We start from the raw sequence: 24,037 nt of genomic DNA on the forward strand, positions 1-24,037 counted from the left end.
GGTGGCTGGACTGGAGGGAAGACAGCTCCCCCTCCTTACCTCCCTGAACCTGCTCCCTGGGCAGCCAGGGGGACTGGCCGGGCTGCTGGGCAGAGATGCCTGCTCTCGCTACCCACAGATGCATCTCCTCCACCAGCTGTCACACTGCCCGACGGCCCAGCACTAGCAAGTCCCTCCTTGGGTTAAGCATTGGCTTCTACCCAGGGAGTCTCTTTGAGAAAGCAGCTAGAGCCACCTGCAAAGTCTGCAACGCTTCCATTTCACAGGACAGAGTGTGTCAGGGGGACTCTCCCCCGCAGTTTACAATGTTTACCTAATAGATACTGAGCTCGATGCTTTCTAACACATACTTTTATTGAATCATGATCAGTTACAGGTCAGCACCCATTTTACTGATGGGAAAATCGAGGCTCAGAGCATTAGGAGATCTGTCCAAGGATATGCGGTGGCAGAACTGGGATTTGGACCAAGCCTTCCTGGTTTCCTCCACAGCTTTGCTATGTGGCCTCCCTTTTCCTGGTACTCTGCTCTGTGGGCCCCACTTCTATTCCCCTCTCCATCCCCAGCAACTGAGCATAGGGAAGGAGATGAGTCTCTGAAAGGAAAAGACTGGGCTAGAGAACACTCCCCTCTGAGCTGCAATTCACAAACCCTGCCCAACCCTTACCAGGGATATTAATCAATGGGAAAATGAATGCTTCCCACTTCACAGTGCTGGTGGGAGAATTAAATAGGGTAATACACAGAAAGAACTTAGCCTAGTACTTAGTGTTCAGTTAGTGGTATCTATCAATTTTGACTCTGTGCACTTGACTTAAGCACCAACTCTGTGCCAGGCACTCTACAGCGCTGTGTGCATTGAATCTTCCCACCTATCAGGTGTTGATTCTGCCCTTATCCCCAATGCGTGGATGAGGAAACTAAGATTCAGAGAGCTGAAGTCATTTGTCCAAATTCCCAGCCCCAGCCTGTCTGACTGCACAGCCCGGCTCTCACCCAGATGCCCCTCAAGTCATATGTATTTGGTGCCAGGCACAAAGCCAGGAGTGTCGCAAATAACCCACCCACTCCGGCTTCTTGCCATCTCTGTAAGACAAGGACAAATTATTATCCCCACTTTACAGCCAAGGAAATAGAGGCTTGGGGAGGAATAGCGATGGCCCCAAAGTCACAGAGCAAGTCCATGCAGGACCAGGGCTCCCAGCAGCCAGCCAGGACCCCAAGGGCAACACCCTTGCCCTCCTGCTAAAGCATCCACTTGGCTTCCTCAGAAACAAGGGATGGTGGCAGGGTCACAGCACCCCGCCTGCTCCAGGTGTAACAAACGTGAGGTGACAAGAATCAGAGGGGAAATATTTATACACAGCAGCCAAGCTTTGCAAGCACCAAGCACCTCGGAGAATGCAGCACTCAGCCAGGAGCCACCGCCTGTCATGCCGGATTAGCTCAAAGACTCCCCAGCCACTTAGTATGCCGGCTCCCTGCTCCCCGAACTTCTGAGTCATCCATTCTGCCCCTGCAGACGCTCCTTCCACGGACATTAACGTTTTGTAATCATGAAATATTAATGACCGATATTGAATTTAAAGTACAATTTGTGTCTGAATCCTTCAGTGGAAAGGGCAGTTGTAAAGGGACAGTCTTCAAAGAGATGGGGGGTGGGGGTGGGGGAGGACTTGGAAAGCCAGCACTGGGGTGTGGGGGTGCTAGGGGCCTGCATCCGGCCTGCTCTTCCAGGCCCTAAGCTGGTCTGGAGGGGTGGTCTCTAGCTTCCCAGGACAGCAAAGAGTTAACCAGATCAGCTAGAAGCTTCCCCATCTGGGTCACCCCAGGCCAATTCACAATTTTACAGCCCCCTGATTTTTTCTTCATAGCACAGAGCACACTTTAGGATTTATATATGCATTTGTGTGCATACTTAGTTAATCTCTCTTCCCCAGGAAACAGTACCTTCCATGAGTGCAGGGTCTCATCTGTATCCGTAACATTCACACCATGCCTGGCACTTAGTAGGTGTGTATAAATATTTCCTCAATGGATGGATAAATGGGCTCGCCTGTCCAGTTAGGAAAGCAGGGTGTCATGATGGAGAAAAACTGGGTCTAGTGGCATGGCTCCCAGCTGTGAGTTTGGACAGTTGTTTCCCCTCTTCTTGCCTTAGTTTTCTCATCTGTTAAATGGTACCATACTGGATGGCTATAAGGATAATAACTGTTATTAACTATTAATAATAACAGCTTCTATTTATTTGAAGCTCACAATATGCCAGATATCATGCTGAATGCTTTATATAAAGTGTCTGCCAAGGGCCTCTTGTCACCCACCTGGCCTGGGCACTGGGATCTGGTGGTAAAAAGTCTTGGCCACTGACCTCAGGAGCTCACAGGTAGGCAGAGAGAGACACATCAACTGTCAGTGACAACACACAGTGCAAGGAAGTGGGGCTGGGCACTCGGGAGGTACAGGCAGGGACTTGCCCACCCAGAGGGAAAGCAGGCAAGAAGCCTTTCCTAGAGGAGCGGATATCTGAGCTGGGTCTCAAAGGCCAAGGAAAGGGGGTTTGGGAGCTCCCAGCAGAAAGACGCCTGCGAGCCAAGGCCTGGAGGCTTGGCCAGCAGAAAGACCACTGTCCATTCTGAGAACAGAGAGACTGGGTGTGGCCAGAGGATGGCTGGGGCAGTCGCGGTGAGGTGAGTGCTCAGAAGCTCACTGGGCTTCCACAGGAAGGGCTTGGATGGCCTGTGAGCAGCGGACATCTCCTGGGGACCACAGGGAGCCAGTGCAGGTCTTCGAGCAGAAGAGGGAGATGGTCAGATGTGCAGCCCCCAGTGTTCACTCGGGTTCATGGGGGAGGGTGGACAAGAGACAGGCAGCCTGGAGCGGGGAACAGATGGGAGGCTGTCAGGAAGACTCGGGCTTAGACATGTGCTGAGGGTGCAGGGCAGGGCTGGGAAAGGCAGGAGGAAGTGCCAGGGAGGCTGACTGTGGTGCCATCTGGGAGAGGCTTGGCACAGCCCTGCATGGAAGGGGTTGCTTTGGAAGGCAAGGAGCTCCCCATCACCAGAGGTGTGTAAGTCAGGCCTGGGTTCCTCTTGGACTGGGTAACTCCTGGGACCCTGTGCCACCCAGGTACTTAACAGATGCTGACAGGAACAAAGATTCTGTGATGTCCATGGAGTCTCACAGGGCTGTGCGAAGTATCAGGACCAGCTCATCCCTAGGGAGGAAAACTTCCCCCCCACCCCCGATTCCAGGGCCCCTATTTGACCCAAAAGTCCTCCCCCACCCTTTGGAGGACCAAACATCCCCACCCCAACAAGGTCAAACCTCCAATCTCCATGTGGAAGCTGAACAGATATCAAAGAAACTGAGAGGGCATCCTATCCTCATGCTTCCACTGGAGGTGAGTGGGGACAGGGCAGAGAGTGGGAGGCGTCTGCCCCCTCAGCAGCCCTGACACCCCTCCCCTGGAGCACCCCATCCTGCTCACACAGGCCCCCTCACGTCCTGCCTGCTTGTCTTGGCCAGCTCGTAATTGGGATGATAAATCTTCCTGCCCAGCTGGCCAGCGCTAATCAGAGCCTGGTGTTTGGATGCAACTTAATTCCCTGGAGAGAGGGGGAGGCGCTGAGGGGACGGTGGAGATAAAGGTCCGGGCTCTGCTCCTCCCACCCTTGTACCACTGCAAGTGAGGGAGAAGGAGGTGCCTTCCAGCTGCCCCCCACTTCTCTGTCCCCCTCCTTCTCCCCCCCCCCCCACTTCTCACTCTCCTTCCCACTCCCACTCTTGCGACCTCACTTCTCTCCTCTCTGGGCTTCTCTCTTTCTCTGTGATAGCCAAGGAGAACTTCAGAGTCCAGCTCCATTTGTTTTACGGATGAGAAAAGCTTGGTCCAGAGAGAAAGGCGAGAACAGGGTCACAAAGCTAGACTGCTCCCTAGATGGCGGGATCGGGGGGTGGGGGTGATGCAGCCCCCACAGAATTAGTCCATCCAGAGGTCTCAGTCTCTCCCTGTCACCTCTGCAGCATCCCAGCATAGTCAGGGATGTCACAGACAGTGAAATCCATTTGATAAATCTTTATTTAGCACCTGCTGTGTGCCATGCTCAGAGGGGCTGGGATACAGCAGTAAACACAAGAGACCAAGATTCTGCTTACTTTCTAGTGGGGGAGATAGATGATGGGCAAGTTAAGTAAGTAAAAATATAGGGGATGTTGGATAAGTGCTGTGAAGAGAAGTAGAGCAGGGAAGCGGGTATCTGGTGGGGTTGCAAGGAGCAAAGTAAAATAAAATCATCAGAAGCGGTCTCTCTGAGAAGGCATCTGGGCAAAGATCTGAAGGCGGCAAAGCAGGAAACTTGGAGCAGAGGAAAAGAGAGAGTGGGGTGAGGGATGAGGCCAGCGAGGAAGATCACACGGACTTTATGTATATGTAGGTCTTTGGCTTATAGTCTGCGCAGGACTGAGGGCAGTCAAGGAAAGCTTCCTGGAGGAGGCAGAGACATTTATTTGGGGCCTTGGGGCAAGTCGGACTCTGGCAGCTGAAGATGGTCAGAAAGGTAGGACCATTTGATGGGTAGAAACTCCTCCTCTGGAAACAGACCCAGGTTCTGTTGATTGTTCCCTATGAGACTTTGGGCAAGTTCTTTACCCTCTTTGAGCCAGTTTCCTCATCAGCAAAATGGCAATAATTCAAATCCCTGCCTCCCACAATGGTTGACAGGATGCAATGAGGCAGAATAGACCCTGGCCCATGGCAGGTGCTCGATGTGTGTTTGCTGGTGTTCTTCTGCGAGGGGCACATTCCTAGGAGTTCCCTAGCAGGTTCACTAGGCCAGGCCCCTTCCCCTCTAGCCTTCCTACTGGTGTCCAGCCCTCCAAGTCCAGTTTGGTCCAGACATCTGGTTAAGAACTGCCAGGGGGTGGGGGGTCTTCCTTAGAAGAAATCCAGAGTCTTACTATCTACAGCCTCCCCTCTCACCCCAGGACCTTTGCACGTGCTGTTCCTACTGCTTGGAGCACTCTTTCCTTCCCATCCCCTTCACCTGATTACTTCCTAGTTGGTTCTAAGCCTAAAGGTCACCTACTCCAGGGCAAATATCTCTGCACCCCTCCAGGGTAGGAGCCCCTGCCTCATACTCTCACTGTCCTGGACTTTTTTCTTTCAACTCTTATCACAGTCTGGAGTGATGTCTGTCCCTGCCACTAGACCCAGAGGCCGTGTTAGTCCTGTTCAATGTTGTGTCCTTGGTACAAAGGAGGCGCTCAAACTGTAATAGTCAGCAGAAACCAGAAGTCTTAGTTTCAAACTGCCCAGTCCAATCCCCCATCTTGTTATACACAGGGGACTCTGAGACCCAAAGAAGGTAAGGGGCCTGCCCACACTGCACAGCCGCTCTCCCGCCCAAGCCCGCTCTCTTCCCAAGGCCCCCACGGAATTGCCCACCCTCCTCAGCCTCTCAGCCTCCCAGGGCTACACCTGCCACCTCCCCGGATTAGTGGTGAGCCAGCTCCGAGAGGACACACCCGGCCGAAGCACGTTTAATTTTAATTTAGGAATCGGTTAAGACTGCGGGCCTGCTAGCTCTGGGCTGTCAATCAGCCTTCCTCAAGGCTGCATCAATTAGTTTAAAAATATTGAATGTAATTTTGCCTGACACAACATATTGCAGCTACTGCAAAATATAATTTATTTTAGAAGAAGAAATAATTAAACTAATTTGCATGTCAGTCAGCTGAACTGAGATGCCAAGGGAGGGGGGCGGGACCCATGGGGATCCAGCCCCTGGAGAGGGTACCTGCCGCTGGGCATTGGGTGAGGTCAGCCTGGGCCTTGTTCCGAGAAGTAGCTGCATCTGGATGGACAAACATTCAGGCAGCAGGAGGGCCCACTGCACTGCATCTAGACCACGCACTGGACTTAGGGTTGGGAGACCTAGGACCCAACCCCAGTTCTGCCACTGACTTGCCTGTGGCTTTGGACAGTCTTGCCCCTTTCTGGGCCTCAGTTTCTCCATCTAAAAAATGGGTTTAGGGAATTCCCTGGCAGTCCAATGGTTAGGACTTGAAATTTTCACTGCCGGACCCAGGTTCGATCCCTAGTCAGGGAGCTCAGATCCTGCAAGCCATGTGGCACGGCCAAAAATTTTTTAAAAAATGGATTTAACAAGACCTCCTTTGTGGGTTGTTTTGAGGATCCAATGAAGTCATAGATAAGAAACTTTGTTATAAATTAGAGAGTCCTGTGCTTCCTAGGTGGCGCAGTGATTGAGAATCTGCCTGCCAATGCAGGGGACACGGGTTCGGGCCCTACTCCAGGAAGATCCCACATGCCGTGGAGCAACTAAGCCCGTGCACCACAACTACTGAGCCTGCGCTTTAGAGCCCGTGAGCCACAACTATTGAGCCCATGTGCTGCAACTACTGAAGCCCACACGCCTAGAGCCTGTGCTCCGCCATAAGAGAAGCCACGGCAATGAGGCGCCTGCACACCACAATGAAGAGTAGCCCCCACTCACCACAACTAAAAAGAAAGCCTGCACACAGCAGAAGAGACCCAACACAGCCAATTAAATAAATAAGTAAATAAATTTATAAAAAAAAAATTACAGAGTCCTGCACAGAGAGGAAGATTGATTAATTGATGGATTTCTTGTTTTATACCAGAAACATTTAAGGTGGTAAAAACTATCCATTATTATCAATTATTACAAATGATGCTGTGACCAGGAGGGGTTTGGAGGAAGCCAGTCAGAGGCTAGATGTCTGGTTGGACCTCCCCCAGCACCTGCCAGTCACCCCAGGGCAGTAGTTTGCAACACTTGCTGCATGTTAGATGCAGCTGGAGCTGTTTAAGAAACCATCAATGACCAAGTCTTGGGTGTGAGTACGTTTTAAAGGCTTCCCAGGTGATTCTAATGAGCCAGACTGGAGACTGCCATGATGTCAAGAGCACAGGGTGCTGACTTAGGGCTGGCCCACGAGCTCTGGGGGGTCCAGGCCAGCCCCCAGTGCAGGGGTCTCTGGGATAAGCTCTGTAGGTGGCAACTTTGGCGACGTAGAGGCACACCTCTCAGATGCCCCACCTCTCAGATCTGAGACTCTCACTCATGACAAAGCGTTCAGGGCCTTCCCAAGAGGTGACCCGTGACATCTGAAAGGAGGAATAGGACAATGTATTAACTAATTTCATTGTGACAAACATTTCACAATATCTAAGTGTATTGAATCACAGCATTTTACACCTTAAATTTACACAATGTTATGTGTCAATTACATCTCAGTAAAGCTGGGGGGAAAAAGAGGTAGGAGAGGCCCAGCAGAACCCAAAGGAATGGTACAGTCATGGAGGTCTCACCAGCAGTGGACCCAGCCCTCCAGCAGTGTGTCTGCCCACTGAGGATCTCATCCTACTCTGAGGTCCTCCTTCTGCACGGCGGCATAGGACCCTGTCTCTCCCTCCAGCCCTGCACCCCACCCCCACCACAGGGAGGGGGCCCTGGCCACCCCCTGCCCTCCCTCTGCCTCACTGGGGAGAGAGGTGCCTGTTCCTGGCAGCAGACTTCACCCTTCCCTCCTCTCCTCGTCCCCTCCTCCCCTCCTCCCCTCCTCCCCAAAGCACCCATCGGCTGGCTGTTTAAGTTCTCCAGCAAAACACTCTTAAAAATAACAGCTCACCCGGCATTCCCAGTCACGACTCCCATCTCCCGCCCCCGGAAAAGCCCCCTCTAATCGCTGAAGCGGCAGATCTGGGTGAGCTGAGAAGATAAGGCGCCCCTGCCTAAGGGGAGCTCCAGAGAGGAGTTGGGGTCTGAGTTAATTAAGAACTAGCCCCCCCTTCCTTTCCCTGACCCCCCAGGAGGTGGCCGCACCTGCCTCCCAATCTGCATGTCTCTCTTTATCAACACAGGAGCAGCTGCAGTCGGCCTCCAGTGGGCCCCTGAGTTCAGAGAACGAAGCAACCAACCAGCCCCCACTTCCCCCTCAAAACTCACGGGGTTCCTGGCTGCCTGGAAGCTTCCAGGCTGCCCCCCAAATAGCTCCCTGCCAGCCGGGCCAGAGACCCAGCCATCAGGTCACTGTTTGGAAGGAGGTAGTTTCCTCTCCCAGGGGACGTCCTTGATTTCACTGGCGGGTAGAACATGTCAGTAATGAACTCGTGGCTAAGATAGCCAAGGACGTGGCACCAGTGAGCACTCAGAGGCCTGGGGGGCAGTGGGGGTGCTATGAAGGGCCAACATTCAGGGTGCTTCTCAGAGAGGACAGGCTGGGATGAGGTGTCCCAACAGCCTAGAGTCACTGAATGTCATTGCTGAAAGGATCCTTTAAGGATGCCTGTTTATTTAACAAATCCTTACGTAACACTTATGTGCTGTATACACACTTCTAAGTGCTTTGCAGATATTAACTCAATCTGTCCTCTTAACCAACCCGATACTCGTAACCCTGTTTTGTAGGTAAGAAAACCAAGGCACAGAGAGGTCAAGTGACCTGGCATGGATCAAACAGCTACTAAGTGACAGAGTTGAAATGGAAACCACTCGGCTCCTTGCTCTTAATCACTATGCTGTGTTGATTTTCCAGGTGTGGAAACTGATATCAGAAAAAGAAAAGTCTTACCCAAAGTCAAACACTGTGTCAGGGTCAGAGCCATGTCTGAAATTCAAGTCTCTTTCTGTCTAAATGTTTCCATGACTCATTCGTTCATTCAGCAAATCTAGTAGGACCTACTGTATGCCACATCCCACAATGCTGGGGGACCCAGGGTTTAATACAACACAGGCCTTGACCTCAACGACATCCCCGTTGGAGAAGTGGGGTCTGTGTGGCTTTGCTGAGGACCCTGGCGAAGACCCACCTCCAGTGATCTTGTCTTGCCTCTCAGGATCAGATCTTAAAAGAGCAGAGGTTTGGGACTCAGTTGTCAGCTGACCAATTCTTTAAACTTTGCTGTGTTTTAGTTTCTCCTCTGCAATATAGGTGTAGAAATTGTACCAAACCACAGGATTTCTCCAAGGATACCTGAGATAATGGGCATGGATACTCCAGGAGCATTCTGTGCACTCCGCATGGCAGAATGGAGACGGCAGTGTTTGTAGTGTTGGAGGTGGGAATGGGGGTGATGATGTGATAGTGATTTGGGTGAGGATGGCAGCGTCATGGTAGTATTGGTGGGGCTCGTAATGGCAGTTGTGGTGGAGATGATGGAGATAGTGAGTGGTGATGATGGTGGTGATGTCGGTGATGGCGGCAGTAGGGGAACAGTGGCAGCATAAGGGTGGTGAGAGTGATGGCCTTAGTGTTTGTGATGCTGGCAGAGATGAGGAAGGTGGTACTAGTGGGTACAGTGGTGGCAGTAATTCTAATGGTGATGATCTAATGGTGGTGGTAACAGAGGAGTTGTGATGGCATTGGTGATGGTGATGGTGGTGAGGAAGGTGATGGTGGTACTGATAGTTATGCTGGTAGAGGTGGCAATGATAATGCTAATGGTGGTAGTGGGCATGGTTTAATGGCGGTAGTGGTACTAGTAATGGTGACAGTGATGGTGAAAGTAGTCATGGTGGAGACAGCGATGGTATTGGTGATGGTGATGGGGTGGTAGTGGTGATTATGGTGGTGGAGGTTGTAATGCCAATGGTACCAATGCTAATGGCAGTGGTGGTGATGGTGATAGTGACAGTAATGGTGATGGTTACAGTGATGATCTAATGGTAGCAACAGTGTTGGTGGTAGTGATGGTTACGGTGATGATGACTCATTTAGCCAGATGTCTTTGGTCCTGGTCCTAATATGAGCTTGATCAACCCACAGATCTCTCAGTGTGACCCCACTGCCTAATCTTGTCCTAGCATTAGATGGGGGGATTGTCTAGATCTCACACTGGATGCCTCCCACCCTACTGCTGTGCTCTTGTTACAGACAATCATGCCCAGCTATCCCGGGCATCCCTAAGGATCCGAATCCTGGATGTGAATGACAATCCCCCTGAGCTGGCCACACCCTATGAGGCAGCCGTGTGTGAGGATGCCAAGCCAGGCCAGGTACCACTGAGGGGCTGGGGACTGGGGGTTGCTGCCAGGACTAGCCAGGGCACCCTCTACTCAAGCCCAGGGTGGGCTCAGCCTCACATCAGCTCCCTGCCCCCTCCTCCTCACCCTTCAGCTCATCCAGACCATCAGCGTGGTGGACAGAGACGAGCCCCAGAGTGGGCACCGCTTCTATTTCCGCCTGGTGCCTGAAGCTCCCAGCAACCCTCATTTCTCTCTGCTCGACATCCAAGGTGAGTTACCTCTGAACCACCAAATCCTAGGATTAGTGGAGGGTGGAGTCTAGCCTTCCCAACCCCTTCCCATATTATAGAGGCACCCAGAGGGCCAGTGGTGGGGCCAAGATCACACAGAAAGTCAGAGCCAAGCTGGGGCTGTTACCCAGCCTGCTAGCCAGACCATGAGGAACAAGCAGGAGATGGGTTGGCTGAGCGGAGGGGGCAGCCCAGGGGTAGAGGATGGAAGATGGAAAGATACAGAGATGGAATACATGAGGAGTGGGGGTGGAGGGGCCAGCCTCCAAGGTAGAAAGAGCCCCTGATCTAAGTGAAGGTTGGAATAAGCCACATGCACACACCTCCCACCCTTCCATTTAAAAAGTGCTTTATCCTACTCACGTTTCTCTTTGCATCTTCACAATCACCTTGGGAGATGGTTTTCTTACCCCTCCCCCATTTTGCAGGTGATGAGACTCTAAGAGGATAAGGGACCCACCCAGGGTCATATGAGGAGTCAGTGGTGAGGCTGGGATTCAAACCCACACCTGTCTTTGTTCTAATGTGCTTGCTGCTTGCTATCTTGAAAGCAAGCTGTCCCACCCAGCCTGAGCTTATCCCATTGTGAAACGCACCCCTGCAAGTTCCCCTTCGGCACGAAGTTGAAGTCTGAACCTTTGAGGAATAGACTGGGGGATGGGAGGTGGTCAGTGGACTGGGAGTGAGGGACCTGGGTCCCAGCCCAGGCTCTGTTGAAGGTTTTCTATGCAACCCTAAGGTCTACCTCAATTTCATCATCTGTAAAATGGGGCTGAAAATGCCGGCCAGGCAGCTAGGTGGCCCCAGTGAGATGTGGGCTACTGAGGAATATTGTCAGTACCTAGCACATGGCATTTCCTTCATTCAGCAATTATTTATTGAACATGTGTTGAAACACAATGCCTATATGTCAGGCACTATTCTAGGTTCTGAAAAATGCAGTGACACACAAGACAAAATCCCTGCCTTCATGGAGTTTACATTCTAGGGAGAGGAAACAGAAATTAAACAAATAAATAATATGATGGGGATGATAAGTGGCCAGTGGGGAGGAGTAATGCAGTCTTCACAAGTCTGGACTTTTTTCTCTTCAGTGCTGGACCCTGGGTGCCTGGCACATAGTGGGTATTCAAAAACACGTTTTAGGGAATTCCCTGATGGTCCAGTGGTTAGGACTCCCCACTTCCACTGCAGGGGGCATGGGTTTGATCCTTGGTTGGGAAATTAAGATCCCGCAAGCCACATGGTATGGCCAAAGAAAAACAAACAAAAAAACTCCAAAAAATATGTTAGACAAAAACAGGAGGAAATAAGGCAAGGTAAAAGTGGAAGCTATTTTAAATTAGGTGATCTAGGAAGGTCTTTCTGAAGGAATCAATAGTGAGTAGGGATCTAAAGGAAGTAAGAGGGTGAGCCATGCAGATGACCTGACAAAGAATGATCCAAGTGCAAGAAATAGGAAGTGCAAAGGCCCTGAGGTAGGAACAGGCTTGGACGTTCAAGACCTGCATCAATGGGGTGAGTGAGTGAAAGAACTGGAGGAGATGTTGTCAGAGAGGTACTAGGGGACAGATCACGTGGGTTCCTTCTGATCCTAGAACAGGTCTGGGATCACCCGCAAGACCTGAAACCCCTTGCCTCAGTGGTGTCTGAAGCCAGACCCATCTGTATTTCCAGGAGTCATATTAAAAATATTTAACAACCAGTGCAGCTCAGATAACCAATCAGAAAGGACCCTGATCATAAGTAAACTTGAGTAGGACCTTGGAGCCTCAGCAGAGCCAGGCTTTAACCCCTTAGTGACTTGATTGTGTTAAAGTTGGGGTGTGCTTAGGGGAGAGGCTGAGGCAGCAGGGAAGGACTTGGGGGACTCAGAGTCATGGCTATTTAAACCTTTTTGGGAGTAGTTCAATATTTTAACAACTTTAACGTCTAGTACTACCCTGCCTGCTCATTATTGCAGTGGTATCCTGAACTGGGCACAGGAGACGCAAACAGCCCTGGCTTGACCTCGCCAAGTTCACAAATCTTTCCAACCCAAGGGGCCTGAGATTCTGCCCCAACTGCCTCTCTCTGATCGGGAGTGGGGGGTAGGGGGCTGGGTTGGCCACCGGAGCTCCCATCCAATGTGACCACCTGTGTACGAGCCCTGGGAGCCAGAGTGGCAGCAGCGTGCTGAGGTCAGCACAGCCAGGGAAGGGCTCCTCCTCCAGTCCCCCAGCCCCTTCCCATGGTGTGCCAAGACCCCTCCTCCTCACCATATAAATATCCCTGTTGACAAACGGCTACCCCAACCCATCTGTTTCTTTGTACAAATTTGTAGCCAGTTTGGAAACGTGATTTATAAATATTGCTTTTGCAGCCAGGGATTGACACTGATGTATGTCAGCCCAGATGGATGGATGCAGCGCTGGGCGCAGATCCTGCCTAGAAGGGTGGGGTAGGGGTCTGGGGTGGCCAGTGGCTTCCCCAAATGAAGCCAGCTGCTGCCCAGGAGGGCAGCTAAGAGGCACAAGGATGATGCTCAGGGAGTTCCTCCTACGGGGTAAAATAGTAGGGACCAGAGCCTTCCAAACATATGGTTCCATGGCCAAAGACAGCAACCCTGAGAAACAAACATCTCCTCTCCTCTCCTCTGTTCTTGCTTGGGAACTATTTGAGGCTGAGGCTGAGCCAGAGCCAGCCACTCATCTTTCAAATCTGTCTACTTCTCTGTGCCTCCACTACCACTATTATTTCACATCTAAAACACACGATAGCTTCCTAACTGGTCTTCCACATTGTATTTTAGATTAGAGGCTCTCTTGCTTAGAAGGTAGGCTCAGCGAAGGCAGGGACCATGTCTATCTTGTTCATTGCTGTATCCTCAGGGGCTAGAATAATCCTGACCTAGAGAGGGTGTTTAATTGGTATGCGCTGTTGAAAAGATGGACGATATGTCACTAGGTCGCTTCTTTGCCCACCAATCAATGGCCTCCTATTGCCTTTAAGAAAATAACCCAATTCCTTACCATGGCCTCTAAGACTTTCTACAACAAACCCCTCGCTCAGCCTCTTGCCTCTTCTTAGCTCACTCTAGTCATCATCCTCATCCCTCCAGCCACAAGGACTGCTCTCAGCTCCTTGAGATCCTATGCCTCTTCCAACCTCAGGACCTTTGCATGGGCTATTCCCTCTCCTAGAACTATTGTTCAGGGCTCACAATAATATCCCTTCTTCCAAAATGTTCTCCCCGACCTCCCAGACTGGGTCAGATCCTCTGTTATATGCTCTTCTATATTTTCCTTCTTACCACTCACCATGGTTTGCACTTGTAGACTAAATTGTGGGTTTATTTGATTAACATTTGTCTCTCACTTCAGAATATAAGGCCAGATCCAGGACTGTGGTTGATTTAGCTCTCCACTATTTCCCCCAAGTGACTAGCATGGTGCCAAGCACACAGTAGTTACTCAATAAAGATTTATTGGATGGATGGATGGATGGATGGTTGAATGGATGGATAGATATGGATGGATAGATGGATGGAAAAAGTAGCTATGCCAGCAATTCATAGGATAAATGCAGACAAGTCCCTTCTCTCCGGGCCTCAACTTCCACATATATAAAAAAGGAACAATGTTATAACCCTTGGTGGTTTTGAGCATTAAACATTTCTATGTATTTAAAGTATCCACCCAGTCCTTGATACATAAAAAGCATGCAGCCAATGCAAAGGAATCCCACACCATTCCTTCTTTTCCTCGTCTTGCTCATGAGCCTTTCTTTCCCAGGGGAAGGCAGATGTTGTCACAGCTGGGGTTGACTCACCCTTTGGCAGGAGGGCTAGAGTTCAAGCCACAGCTCAAGGAGCTGACCCAGGACCACCAGTTCCCCTAAAAGATGTGGTTCATTCAAGCATCATTCTTCAAGGCTGGCTTAATGCCAGGGAAGAGACAGGCACATGCTACCTTAACACAGCGTGACAAGTGCTGTAACAGAAGTATGCGTGGCACCTGCATAGTCAGAGCAGGGAGGGGGAGCCATAAATCCTTCCTTCCCAGGGAAGCGAAGAAAAGAGGCCACAGAAAGGAGGTGACATTTAGCTGGAGCATGACGGATGAGGGATTTGCCCAGGCAAGAAGGTGGAGGGGGTGTTCCAGCTAGCAGAAACTTGGTGAATGAAGGCAGGGCAGCCTAGACAGAGAGCGGGCGCGGGGTGCAGCGTGTGGGGGGTGGGGCATGAAAAAATTAACAATCAGCATTCGTGCAGAATTTCTACGTGTTGGGAACTATTCTAAGGGTTATATGCAAATCATACTATTTCATCCTCACACCTATGTGATGCTGTTTTCCTCAGTTTCAGATGAGGAAAACGAGGTCCAGAGAAGCTAAATGAATTTCCCAAGGTAGTAAATGATCAACTCAGCATTAGTTATTAACATTTTAATGGAAATTTTCAAAGATGTATAAAAGTAGATAGAATAACACAATGAACTCCTGTGTGCCAATCACGTGAGCTTCAACCTAAAACCAGTCTTGTTTCAGCTGCACCTCCAGTCCATTTCACAGATGTGCCCAAGGTCACAAGTCGGCCCTTCCAAGGGCTCTTTTTCCTGCATGATGGGGAAGGCCAGGACAGGTGCACTGAATTGGGGGCTGCCAGGAAGAGGCTGAGTTGACTGGGACCACAAAGCTGGGGAAGGGACCCAGGCTACCAAAGTCTGAGGTCAAGGAGACCAGCCTGAAGCCTGGGAGAGCAGAGAGGAGGACTCAGGAGGGAGGCCTGGCCCTCCAGCAGGAAGCAGGGCCCCCTTTTGTGGAGCTGACCGTCAAGGGTGGGGGCAGCAGGCAGCTGGGCTCTGAGTACCTCTCGACCACCACATTGGCAGCCACCAAAATGACGGCGGGTCAGTGATGGCCTGGCCCATACAGGGGAGGTGTGGAGGAGTCAGGAGGGCAGGGGACGTGGGCATGCCTACACCTCAGCCCGCGTTCTACACGCCCCCCCCCCCGCCCCGCCCCAGTCCTGACTGGCACGCCCAGCAGGACGCCGAAGCACTGCGCTGAGTGTGACTCCTGTGAGTTCACTGTCCCCTCTGGCCACACGCATCAAAAGGAAAGAGATGGGTGAGGAGACCTTGGTGCCCTGGAGTGTCCTCCAGGCTCAGCTCTTAAAGAGACTCCTGACAGAAAGCTCCCTCCGCCAAAGGCAGGTGCCAGCCCTTGCTCCCAGTCTTCTCTGATGACCCAGAACTTGTCAGGGCCCAGCAAACCACAGCCCAAGGACCACAGGACCCCAGGGTCAGGATGCATTGGACAGCTGGGGTGGAATCTGGAAAAACAACAACAAAAAAGGCTATTGAGACAAATGGCAAGAAAAAAAATTGACATAGCCAGGGACAGGACCTTGGCCCAGCTGGGGACAGAATCTTGGAATCGCTGAAAACAGAATTTGGGGACAGCTGGGAACAGAAGCTTAGGATAGCTGAGGACAGAACGGAAGGCTCTGTGGCTGGGGACAGGACCTTCAAGCAGCTGGAGTCAGAATTTGGGGACAGGCAGTAACAGAATTTTGGGAGATCAAGAAATAGACTCACATGGGTCAGCTGGGAGGCCAAAGCTGGGGGCAAAGCGAGGCAAATCCTGAGATGGAATTGAGAGGTGGCTGGAACGGGGGAGGCTGACCCCAAGTCACATGCCACTCCCTTTCTCTGGAGCAGACAACACTGCCGCGGTGCACACGCAGCACATGGGCTTCAACCGACAGGAGCAGGATGTGTTCTTCCTGCCCATCCTGGTGGTGGACAGCGGGCCGCCCACGCTGAGCAGCACGGGGACACTCACCATCCGCATCTGTGGCTGCGACAGCTCTGGCGCCATCCAGTCCTGCAACACCACGGCCTTCGTCATGGCCGCCTCCCTCAGCCCCGGCGCCCTCATTGCTCTCTTGGTCTGTGTCCTCATCCTGGTCGGTGAGTCTGCCAAGAGCCAGCCCCCCTGCCCGATGGGCCCCCATCCTCAGGCCCTGGATTTCCTTCCTGAGTGGCCCCCATGGGGGGGTGTCACTTTCCCTGTCCGTGCAAGGAAGGACTGGCTTGATTGAGCTCCAAGGTCTAACCTGCAGCTCCTACAAAACATCTTCTAAGTACAGAGCAGCCCCACCGCCAACTCCAGAAGGTGTCAGCCCCCAGCTGAGACTAAATTTACGCTGGCCCACCCTCTACATGGCCCAAAGTCTCCCTAATTTTTAAAGACCAAGCCTATTTTTAAGGCCGTCCTCATGTCTATTGTCCTCTTTTAGTCTTTATGCAGGACTTTTAGTAAAAAGGGTTCTTGTGAACTTCACAGCTACTCAGCCAGGTCATCATCGCCGTTTTTCAGATGATGAAACTGAGGCTCAAAGAGGGTAAGTGGCTTGCAAAAGGAGACCCACTTAGTCTTCTGACTTGAAATCAGGCCCTTCCACCCTGTGTTCCCTGCTCCTTTAACTACCCCCTAGGAATCTAAACTGGGGGCAAAACTTTGGGGTAGCTGGGGTGAAATCTTAAGACACTTGGGGAGGGGGCAAAATCGACTCTAGTATCAGTTCCACCAGCAGCCAGTGGAACCCCCAAGTGTCCCCAGGGAAGAGGTCAAGTTTCAGGAGCTAAACTGGATTCAGGTGGCCTCAATGCCACCTCTCACTGTCAAGGTAGAGAGGCCTCACCTCAGTCCTGACTCCTGGACTTCACCGAAGAGCCAGAGCTGGAGGAACCCGAGGAAGGGCCAGATTGCAGATCCCAGGTTTGCTCAGTTCCCTGGGAGATTCAGCTGCCTCCCACACCTCGCTGCCCACCCCCAGGACCTGCAGAGGCCCTAGGCAGGCCCCTCCTAGCTGGGAGCACCCCCCTTCTTTCCCCTCCCCAGCCCGTGGCTCCAAACCCTTTTTCCAGAGGGTGCACTTTACAGCGGTTTCATTTTCCGAGGCAGTGCAAACAAATTTCTGCCTAATTGCCCACAAACGAAGAAAGTGCACATCAGTGCTCTAAAGGTGACGGGCGGAATCGCTGATCAGGCCTGGCACATCTGTCGCCCGCCGCCCACACTCCCCACCATCTGCTCTCATGGGCATCCCCCTCCGCAGCTCCCGGCCTCCAGCTCCAGAAGCCGTCCATCCATCTTTCCCACTTCTCTCCTGACACCTTTTCTCCCTCCCGACCTGTCCCTGGATCCTACCTCCTTCCCTGTCATGAGCTACCTTGTTAGGTCGTGAGCCAGCATCCTGCCCCATGGCCCTCACAGCTGGTTCTGGCCACTAGCCTGGCCTGAGCTATTTGAAGCAGCAAGAAGAATCCAGTGCCTGATATGATACACACGTGTCTGTCCATCCATCCACCCACCTATCCACTTAATTCTCTCATTTGCTCATCAGTTCCTAATTTACCCATCCAGTGAGTCCCCCTCCCCCCACACTCATGGGCTAAATTATTCTAGGCACTGGGATTCATCAGTGAATGAAAGTGACAAAAGCCCTGAGTAACTGGAAAGTGGAGGTGGCCATCGCTGAGACTGGGAGACTGAGGGTGGGAAGGGGGAACGATTATTCTTTTAAATTTGGACATGTTGAGTTGCAGTTCTCCTGGTCAACCCCGAGGACTTGTTGGGGAGGAAACTGGATGTACAATCTAGGTTTCAGGGGAGAAGTCCAGGCTGGAGACTGCAATATGGGAGTTGTCAGCCTCTAAATGGAATTTAAAGTCACAAGACAAGGAAAGCGACGAGAGGGGGTGTGGAAAAAGGACTAAAGAGTGAGTCCTAGGACGTCTGATGTTAAGAAGTCAGAGAGGAGAGGAGAAGAGAAGCTTGCTTAGAAGGTTGAGAACACTCTATCAGTGAGGCAGGAAAAGGAAGAGTATACAGAGTCCTGGAAGGCAAGTGAAGACAGCCAAGAAGGGACGACTCATTCATCCTCTCATCCTTGCATCACCCAGGTCTCCATCCAGTTATTCATTGTCATTCATTCAACAAGCATGGTTCTCGTGCTTACTGCACACCAGGCACCACGATAGGGGAACGAACATTCCCCAGGTCCCCGGGGGCAACGTAGAATGTGTATGTTGAGGTGGGGCGAGACCATGTTAACATGGCAGGGTCTATGCTATGAAGGAGCGGTGGCTTTCAAACCTAAGTGGCCTGGGCATCACCTGGAGGCCTTATTGAAACAGATTGCTGGGCCCCACCCAATACATTTAGGATGGGACCTGAGAATTTGCATTTCTAACAAGTTCCCAGGAGATGCTGATGCTGCTCCAGGGACCAAACCAGGATGATAGAGAGGAAACCCTCCTCAGGGCGGCTTGGAGGTGGTGGCACTGGACCCGGCCTAGGGCTCTCTGGGAAGGGCTCCTGCAGGAGATATCTTGACCTAAGACTCAAAGGGCTAACAAGGTGATCAGGGCTTCTGGAGTGGACAGAGGAGGGCAACGGTGAAAGAGAGGTCAGGGTTAAGGACATTTCACTTCCCCCAGACCTCAGCTGCCCCCTTCCCACCCCCCAGCACCCAGAGACCTCAGGGGGATGTATCTCTTCATAGAGTTGAGGATGGAGACCTCAGAGGTTGGGTCCAGCCGTCAACACCCGAAATCTCTTAACACTGCTCTCTGACCCCACCCCACCCCCAGTAGTGGTGTAGCCTGGATTTGCACACCTCCCAAGATGGGCAGCTCACTACCTATCCAGATAGCCAGCTATATTCTGACTGTGAGAAAGGTATTTTTGTACAGAGGTCTAGGAAATTTGCATGAGCATTTAGGCTGAGCCAGGTCTGCTGGGGACGAGGGGAAGGGTGGTCCCCGGATTGCCCCAGGTGGGGCTCGGCCCTCACCGGGGGGCACCCTTCTGTCTCCCGCCAGTGCTGGTGCTGCTGATCCTCACCCTCAGGCGCCACCACAAGAGCCACCTGAACTCGGACGAGGACGAGGACATGCGGGACAATGTCATCAAATACAACGACGAGGGCGGCGGCGAGCAGGACACCGAAGCCTACGACATGTCGGCGCTGCGGAGCCTCTACGACTTCGGCGAGCTCAAGGGCGGCGGCGGCGGCGGCGACAGCAGCGGCGGCGGGGTCCCGGGCGGGGGCGCGGGGAGCCCCCCGCAGGCCCACCTGCCCTCGGAGCGCCACTCGCTGCCGCAGGGGCCGCCGAGCCCCGAGCCGGACTTCTCGGTGTTCAGGGACTTCATCAGCCGCAAGGTGGCGCTGGCGGACGGGGACCTGTCGGTGCCGCCCTACGACGCCTTCCAGACCTACGCCTTCGAGGGCGCGGACTCGCCGGCCGCCTCGCTCAGCTCGCTGCACAGCGGCTCGTCGGGCTCCGAGCAGGACTTCGCCTATCTCAGCAGCTGGGGCCCGCGCTTCCGGCCCCTGGCCGCCCTCTACGCCGGCCACCGTCCGGACGATGAGGCCCCGGCCTCCTAGCCCGTCCTCCCTGCCGCCCAGGACCAGAGTGGACCCCAGGACAAAGCACGTCCCCTGCTCACCCCCTTGCCTAACCCTCCCACCCTCCCAGGGCGGCCGGATAGGAGGGGGCCCTTGTTCCGGGAGCGGACTCCCCGACGGCATCCTTCCCCTGGGGGGATGGGCAGCTTTCGCCCAGAGGCGCGGGAATTCAGACCAACATCATTAAAACTGCAGCGAGAACGGGCACTGAGTGGCTCTGGGGTTAGACAGGGAGAGAGGGCAGCGTGGCTCCCTCCTGGCTGGGGGAGAAGCCTGGAGGGAGGACGCTGCTGAAGTGTCCCCCCTCCCCAGGTATCCTCCATCAGAGTTAAGAGAAAAGAAGGGCTGTTCATTTACTAAGCACCTACTGTGTGCTGGGACTGTGCAGAGACCATCTTAGTCGTCACAGAAACCGCGAGGTGGGGCCCTGCAAGTAACAGATGGAGAAAGCCACCCAGAGAAGTGGCTGGGACCTGTCCAAGGACACTTCACCAGTGTACCGTGGAGCCAGGGCACTTACCGGCTACCTGGCCTTGGGCAAGTTACCTCCCTTCTCTGGGCCTCAGTTTCCTCCTGCGTCAAACGAGGCAAATAGCAGAACCTACCTCGAAGAGTCATGAGGATAAAAAGGCTTCACATGTGTCAAGTGGTTAGGACAGTGCCTGGCACATAGTAGGTGTTCAATAAATGTTAGCCTTTGATACTGTTATTATCTTCGTCGTTATTAGAAGCCCAGCGTGTCTGCCTCCCAGATCTGAGCTCTTTCCCCCTTTTCCCATCTCCAAGGAAGGAGAAAACCTGACCATCGGTGTTGCTCCTTCTCTGAGTTGGGGATAGGGATGTTCCCAGCAATTGGAGAGCCTTCTGGAGTCTCAGGCGACATTGGAATAGGACACCTGGCAGAGGTGCTGAGAGAGATCAAGGTGGGCAGCTCCAGGACTTGAGTGAGGTGGGAGGGTTGATGAGAGATGAAGGGGTCCAGAAGCCACTGGATGTGATGAGGATCTTATCTGTTTGGTCTCGGAACCCAACAGTTTCCCCAGTTCATGGATCCCAAGTTAAGGACCCCAGGGCTAAGTCAGCTCTAAGAGCCTCCAGCTCTAAAACCATTTGATCGTAAGATATAGGTTATTTGCCCTCCCATTCCCAGCCCAAGTGATTCATTCATTCCACATTGATTGGCTGTGAATTCCAGCTCCTGCTAGGTGGGCATCCTTCATCAAGGTCCTCAACTGCTGAAGCCTCGGTTTCCTCATATGTAAAATGGGGCTAATGATAGTCCCTTCCTTAAACGATTGTTAAGAGGCTTAAAGAAGATAATAAATGTTAAGCTCTGATCTCAGTGCCTTCCTGCCACATTGAAAGTTCTCAATAAATGCTCATTCGCCTTATTCTTTTATCCTCCCAGGAAGCATTCATTCATTCCCTCCACATTTGCCAAGGTCCACTTTGACAGATCCAGATATAGTCATTACGTCCTGAGTGCCTTACCTGTGTTATCTAAGTTAGATACTGTCGGCCCTAGTTCACAGGTGAGGAAACTGAGGCTCAGAGAGTAGTAACCCGAGCAAGGTTACACAGAGCATTAGTAGTTCCTGCCTTCCAGTAACCTCTGCCCCAACCAACTGGGTGGGGGCAGGAGGCAGAGGGCCAGAAGCAGCCAGTAACAATGCATTGGGTAAGAGTTGTAGCAGAATTAACAGAAAAAGGTCCTGGAAACACTGAAGAAAGATTGAATAATTCCCAGAGGAGGTGACTCCAACTGGATCTTGAAGAATGAGTGTGAGATGTATGAGATGGTCGAGCAAGCAGGAGCATTCCAGGCAGAGAGAAGAAGAGCATCCTGAAAGGGCAGGAGCAGGGGTGCAGCAGGAAGCATGTGGCGGCTTCAGGAGTGATGTGTGGTCCCCGGGGCTGGACCACTGGGTGGAGGAATAGTGAGGTGTGAGCAGGGAAGGCTGGTTAGAGGGTTGGGAAAAGACCTTGATGGCTGGGCTAAGAAACGATGCTTTGCTCAACTTGACCATGTCTCCTAAAGTCCAGTGAGGAATATGGGGTTAGTGTGGTCAGCCCAGGTCGGGACATGTTGGGACCGTCGTCCACACAGGAGCCTTAACCCATGGTTCCTGTAGCTCATGCTATGAATGGGTATTGTAACTTGGGGACCACTGGGGAGACGTATGATCCCTTCTGTCACCCATGTATGCCCAGTTCGTACAGAATCCCAACGATTCTCAGGTTGGTTATTGCTATCTCCATTGTAGAGAGCAAAACTGAGACCCAGACCCAGAGAAGTAAGGTGACAGGCTCAAGGTCACCCAGCTGGTGGGGACAGAGCTGGGACAACACAGGACCTCTGATTTCAAGTGTCTGTTCCACATGTGCTCATTGCCTTAACAGGCTCTGACCCTGCCAAGAAGATTACAGGCAGATTACATGTCCAGAGGAAAAACACAGTCACAAAGACCCTCACATGTCTTGTCCAAATCCCATACATGGGGAATGGCTTTCTCAAGGTCACAGAACTTGCCAGAGATAAAAAACTTCATTCATCCAGATTCACCTTCTGAGCCTCTGGCTCTTCCGTTTTCCAGCTATGTGACTTCGGACAAGTGTTTTACTCTCTCTGGCCTCCGTTTTCTTATCCATAAAACACATCCACTAGAACACCTACTCCATAGGATTGTAGTGAGGATAAAATGCAGAAATAACCACTGACACTTATCAAGCGTTTCCCACGCACCAGGCACTGCTCTAAGCACTTCACGTGAATTAACTATTTTAATCCCTCACCAGCTCAGTGAGGTAGCCCTCATTTTATAGGTCAGAAAGTGAGGCACAGAGAGGTTAAGTGACTTGCCCAAGATTAAACAGCTAGTTAGTGGAGATCCCAAGATTTAACAGGAGCACTCTGGCTCCCAGAGCCTACAGCACACAGTGCCTGGCACACAGGAAGCATTGGACACATGGCCTGGGTGTATCCAGTGTCCCTGGGAGAGCTTGTTCCTCCACTCTCTGCCACATTCTACACCCTGTGGGAGTCCTCAAGCCCCCCCCCCATGATTTCTGCTCATCCGGGGTGGGGATGCAGGGATAGGTACTGTTCCCTCAATCCCCTCTTCTTCCAGCTCCTGCACCCACACTTGCCTTCTCCACTGGGCCCTGAGCCAACCCTGGAGTGAAATACGTGAGTCCGGCACCTTCTCTGGGTTCCACGAGGTGTCCATTAATGCCAAGCATTTTGTGAGCTTTGTACACTTTTCTGTTGGTTTTGGGGTCGCAGACAAGGGTCTTGTTGAGGCGTACACAGCCTTTGGCCATCAGCCTCATTGGTTCCCACCAATTTTCCCCACGAGCTCCATTTCCTCTCCCTGTGTTATACAGAGAGCACAGCCAGCCCAGCTCCAAGCTCTAATTGGGCACACCCGACTCTGTGAAGGAGCCCAGAAAACAAAGAGCCTTCCCTTTCCCATGTCTGCCCCCCTTTCAAAGCATCTGAGAAAATGAAAAGAAAAAAAATTCTCTTTTATTGTCATCATCTCCATCACCGTTGGGATAAAAGAGCATTCAGGGTCATGAGCAAGAATTGATGTATAATTGGCCAAGAATTTTCGAACCAGGGATATTAATGACAACGACAATGATGGTAATGAGGACGATGACAGCACCCTTCCATGGCCCTCGTTGCAGGTCAACCACCGCTCTAAGCCCTGTATGTACTTATTACTAATACAGGTAAAAACCCATGGAAGGTAGACTCTATGTTTACTGTGTTTAGTGCTTTAAGTGGCTTTGTTTAATTTTAAGTAAGTACATCCTTAGCCCCGCTTTACAGGTGAGGAACCCAGTGCTCACAATTGGGGAGGGTCTAGCTCAGGGACATAGAGCTTATAAGGGCCGGGACCATTTCACACTCACCCCATCACGATTCTGCGCAGAACCAGGACAGTGCGGATGCTGAGTGGAGTTTCTGGGGGAGTGTGGGGGAGGAGAGAGAAGCAGTTGGTGAGAAGGGGAGGCACTTCAGACAGATGGCAGAGCTGGGCAGCAAGGTGGAGGTGGGGCCGAGGCCACAGTCCAAGCCCAGGTCTGTGTCTCTGGTGTGTCCCGACGTGTGCGTGTCTGCACGTGGATTTGGGCAGGCACCAGAGAAGTGGGAAGCCAGGGCTGAGCACACAGGTCAAGAACTAACCTCCCACCTCCTGCTTCAGGCAGCTCAGAGAGCCGGCTGCTGTCATAGGGCGCGGCTAAGCGCTGCATCTGTCAGCCAGCCA

The 24,037-nt window shown here is 52.2% G+C and overlaps 1 protein-coding gene across 2 annotated transcripts in view; it reads left to right on the forward strand.

Annotated features, from left to right (window-relative positions):
• CDH22 (cadherin 22) overlaps positions 1 to 21,104 on the forward strand; it is a 71,684-nt gene extending 50,580 nt beyond the window's left edge. The window contains exons 8-11 of one of the 2 annotated variants that reach the window (XM_057702547.1): positions 9,922 to 10,043; positions 10,165 to 10,282; positions 16,003 to 16,257; positions 19,177 to 21,104. In XM_057702547.1, coding sequence (XP_057558530.1) covers positions 9,922 to 10,043; positions 10,165 to 10,282; positions 16,003 to 16,257; positions 19,177 to 19,742 — 1,061 coding nt within the window. In that variant the 3' untranslated portion in view covers positions 19,743 to 21,104. The remainder of the gene's footprint in view (positions 1 to 9,921; positions 10,044 to 10,164; positions 10,283 to 16,002; positions 16,258 to 19,176) is intronic. The other variant, XM_057702546.1, reaches the window with a different exon arrangement.
• The last annotated feature ends 2,933 nt before the right edge of the window (positions 21,105 to 24,037 follow it).

Source organism: Hippopotamus amphibius, chromosome 12 (genome assembly GCF_030028045.1).
Source record: "Hippopotamus amphibius kiboko isolate mHipAmp2 chromosome 12, mHipAmp2.hap2, whole genome shotgun sequence".
Taxonomy (NCBI): domain Eukaryota; kingdom Metazoa; phylum Chordata; class Mammalia; order Artiodactyla; family Hippopotamidae; genus Hippopotamus; species Hippopotamus amphibius.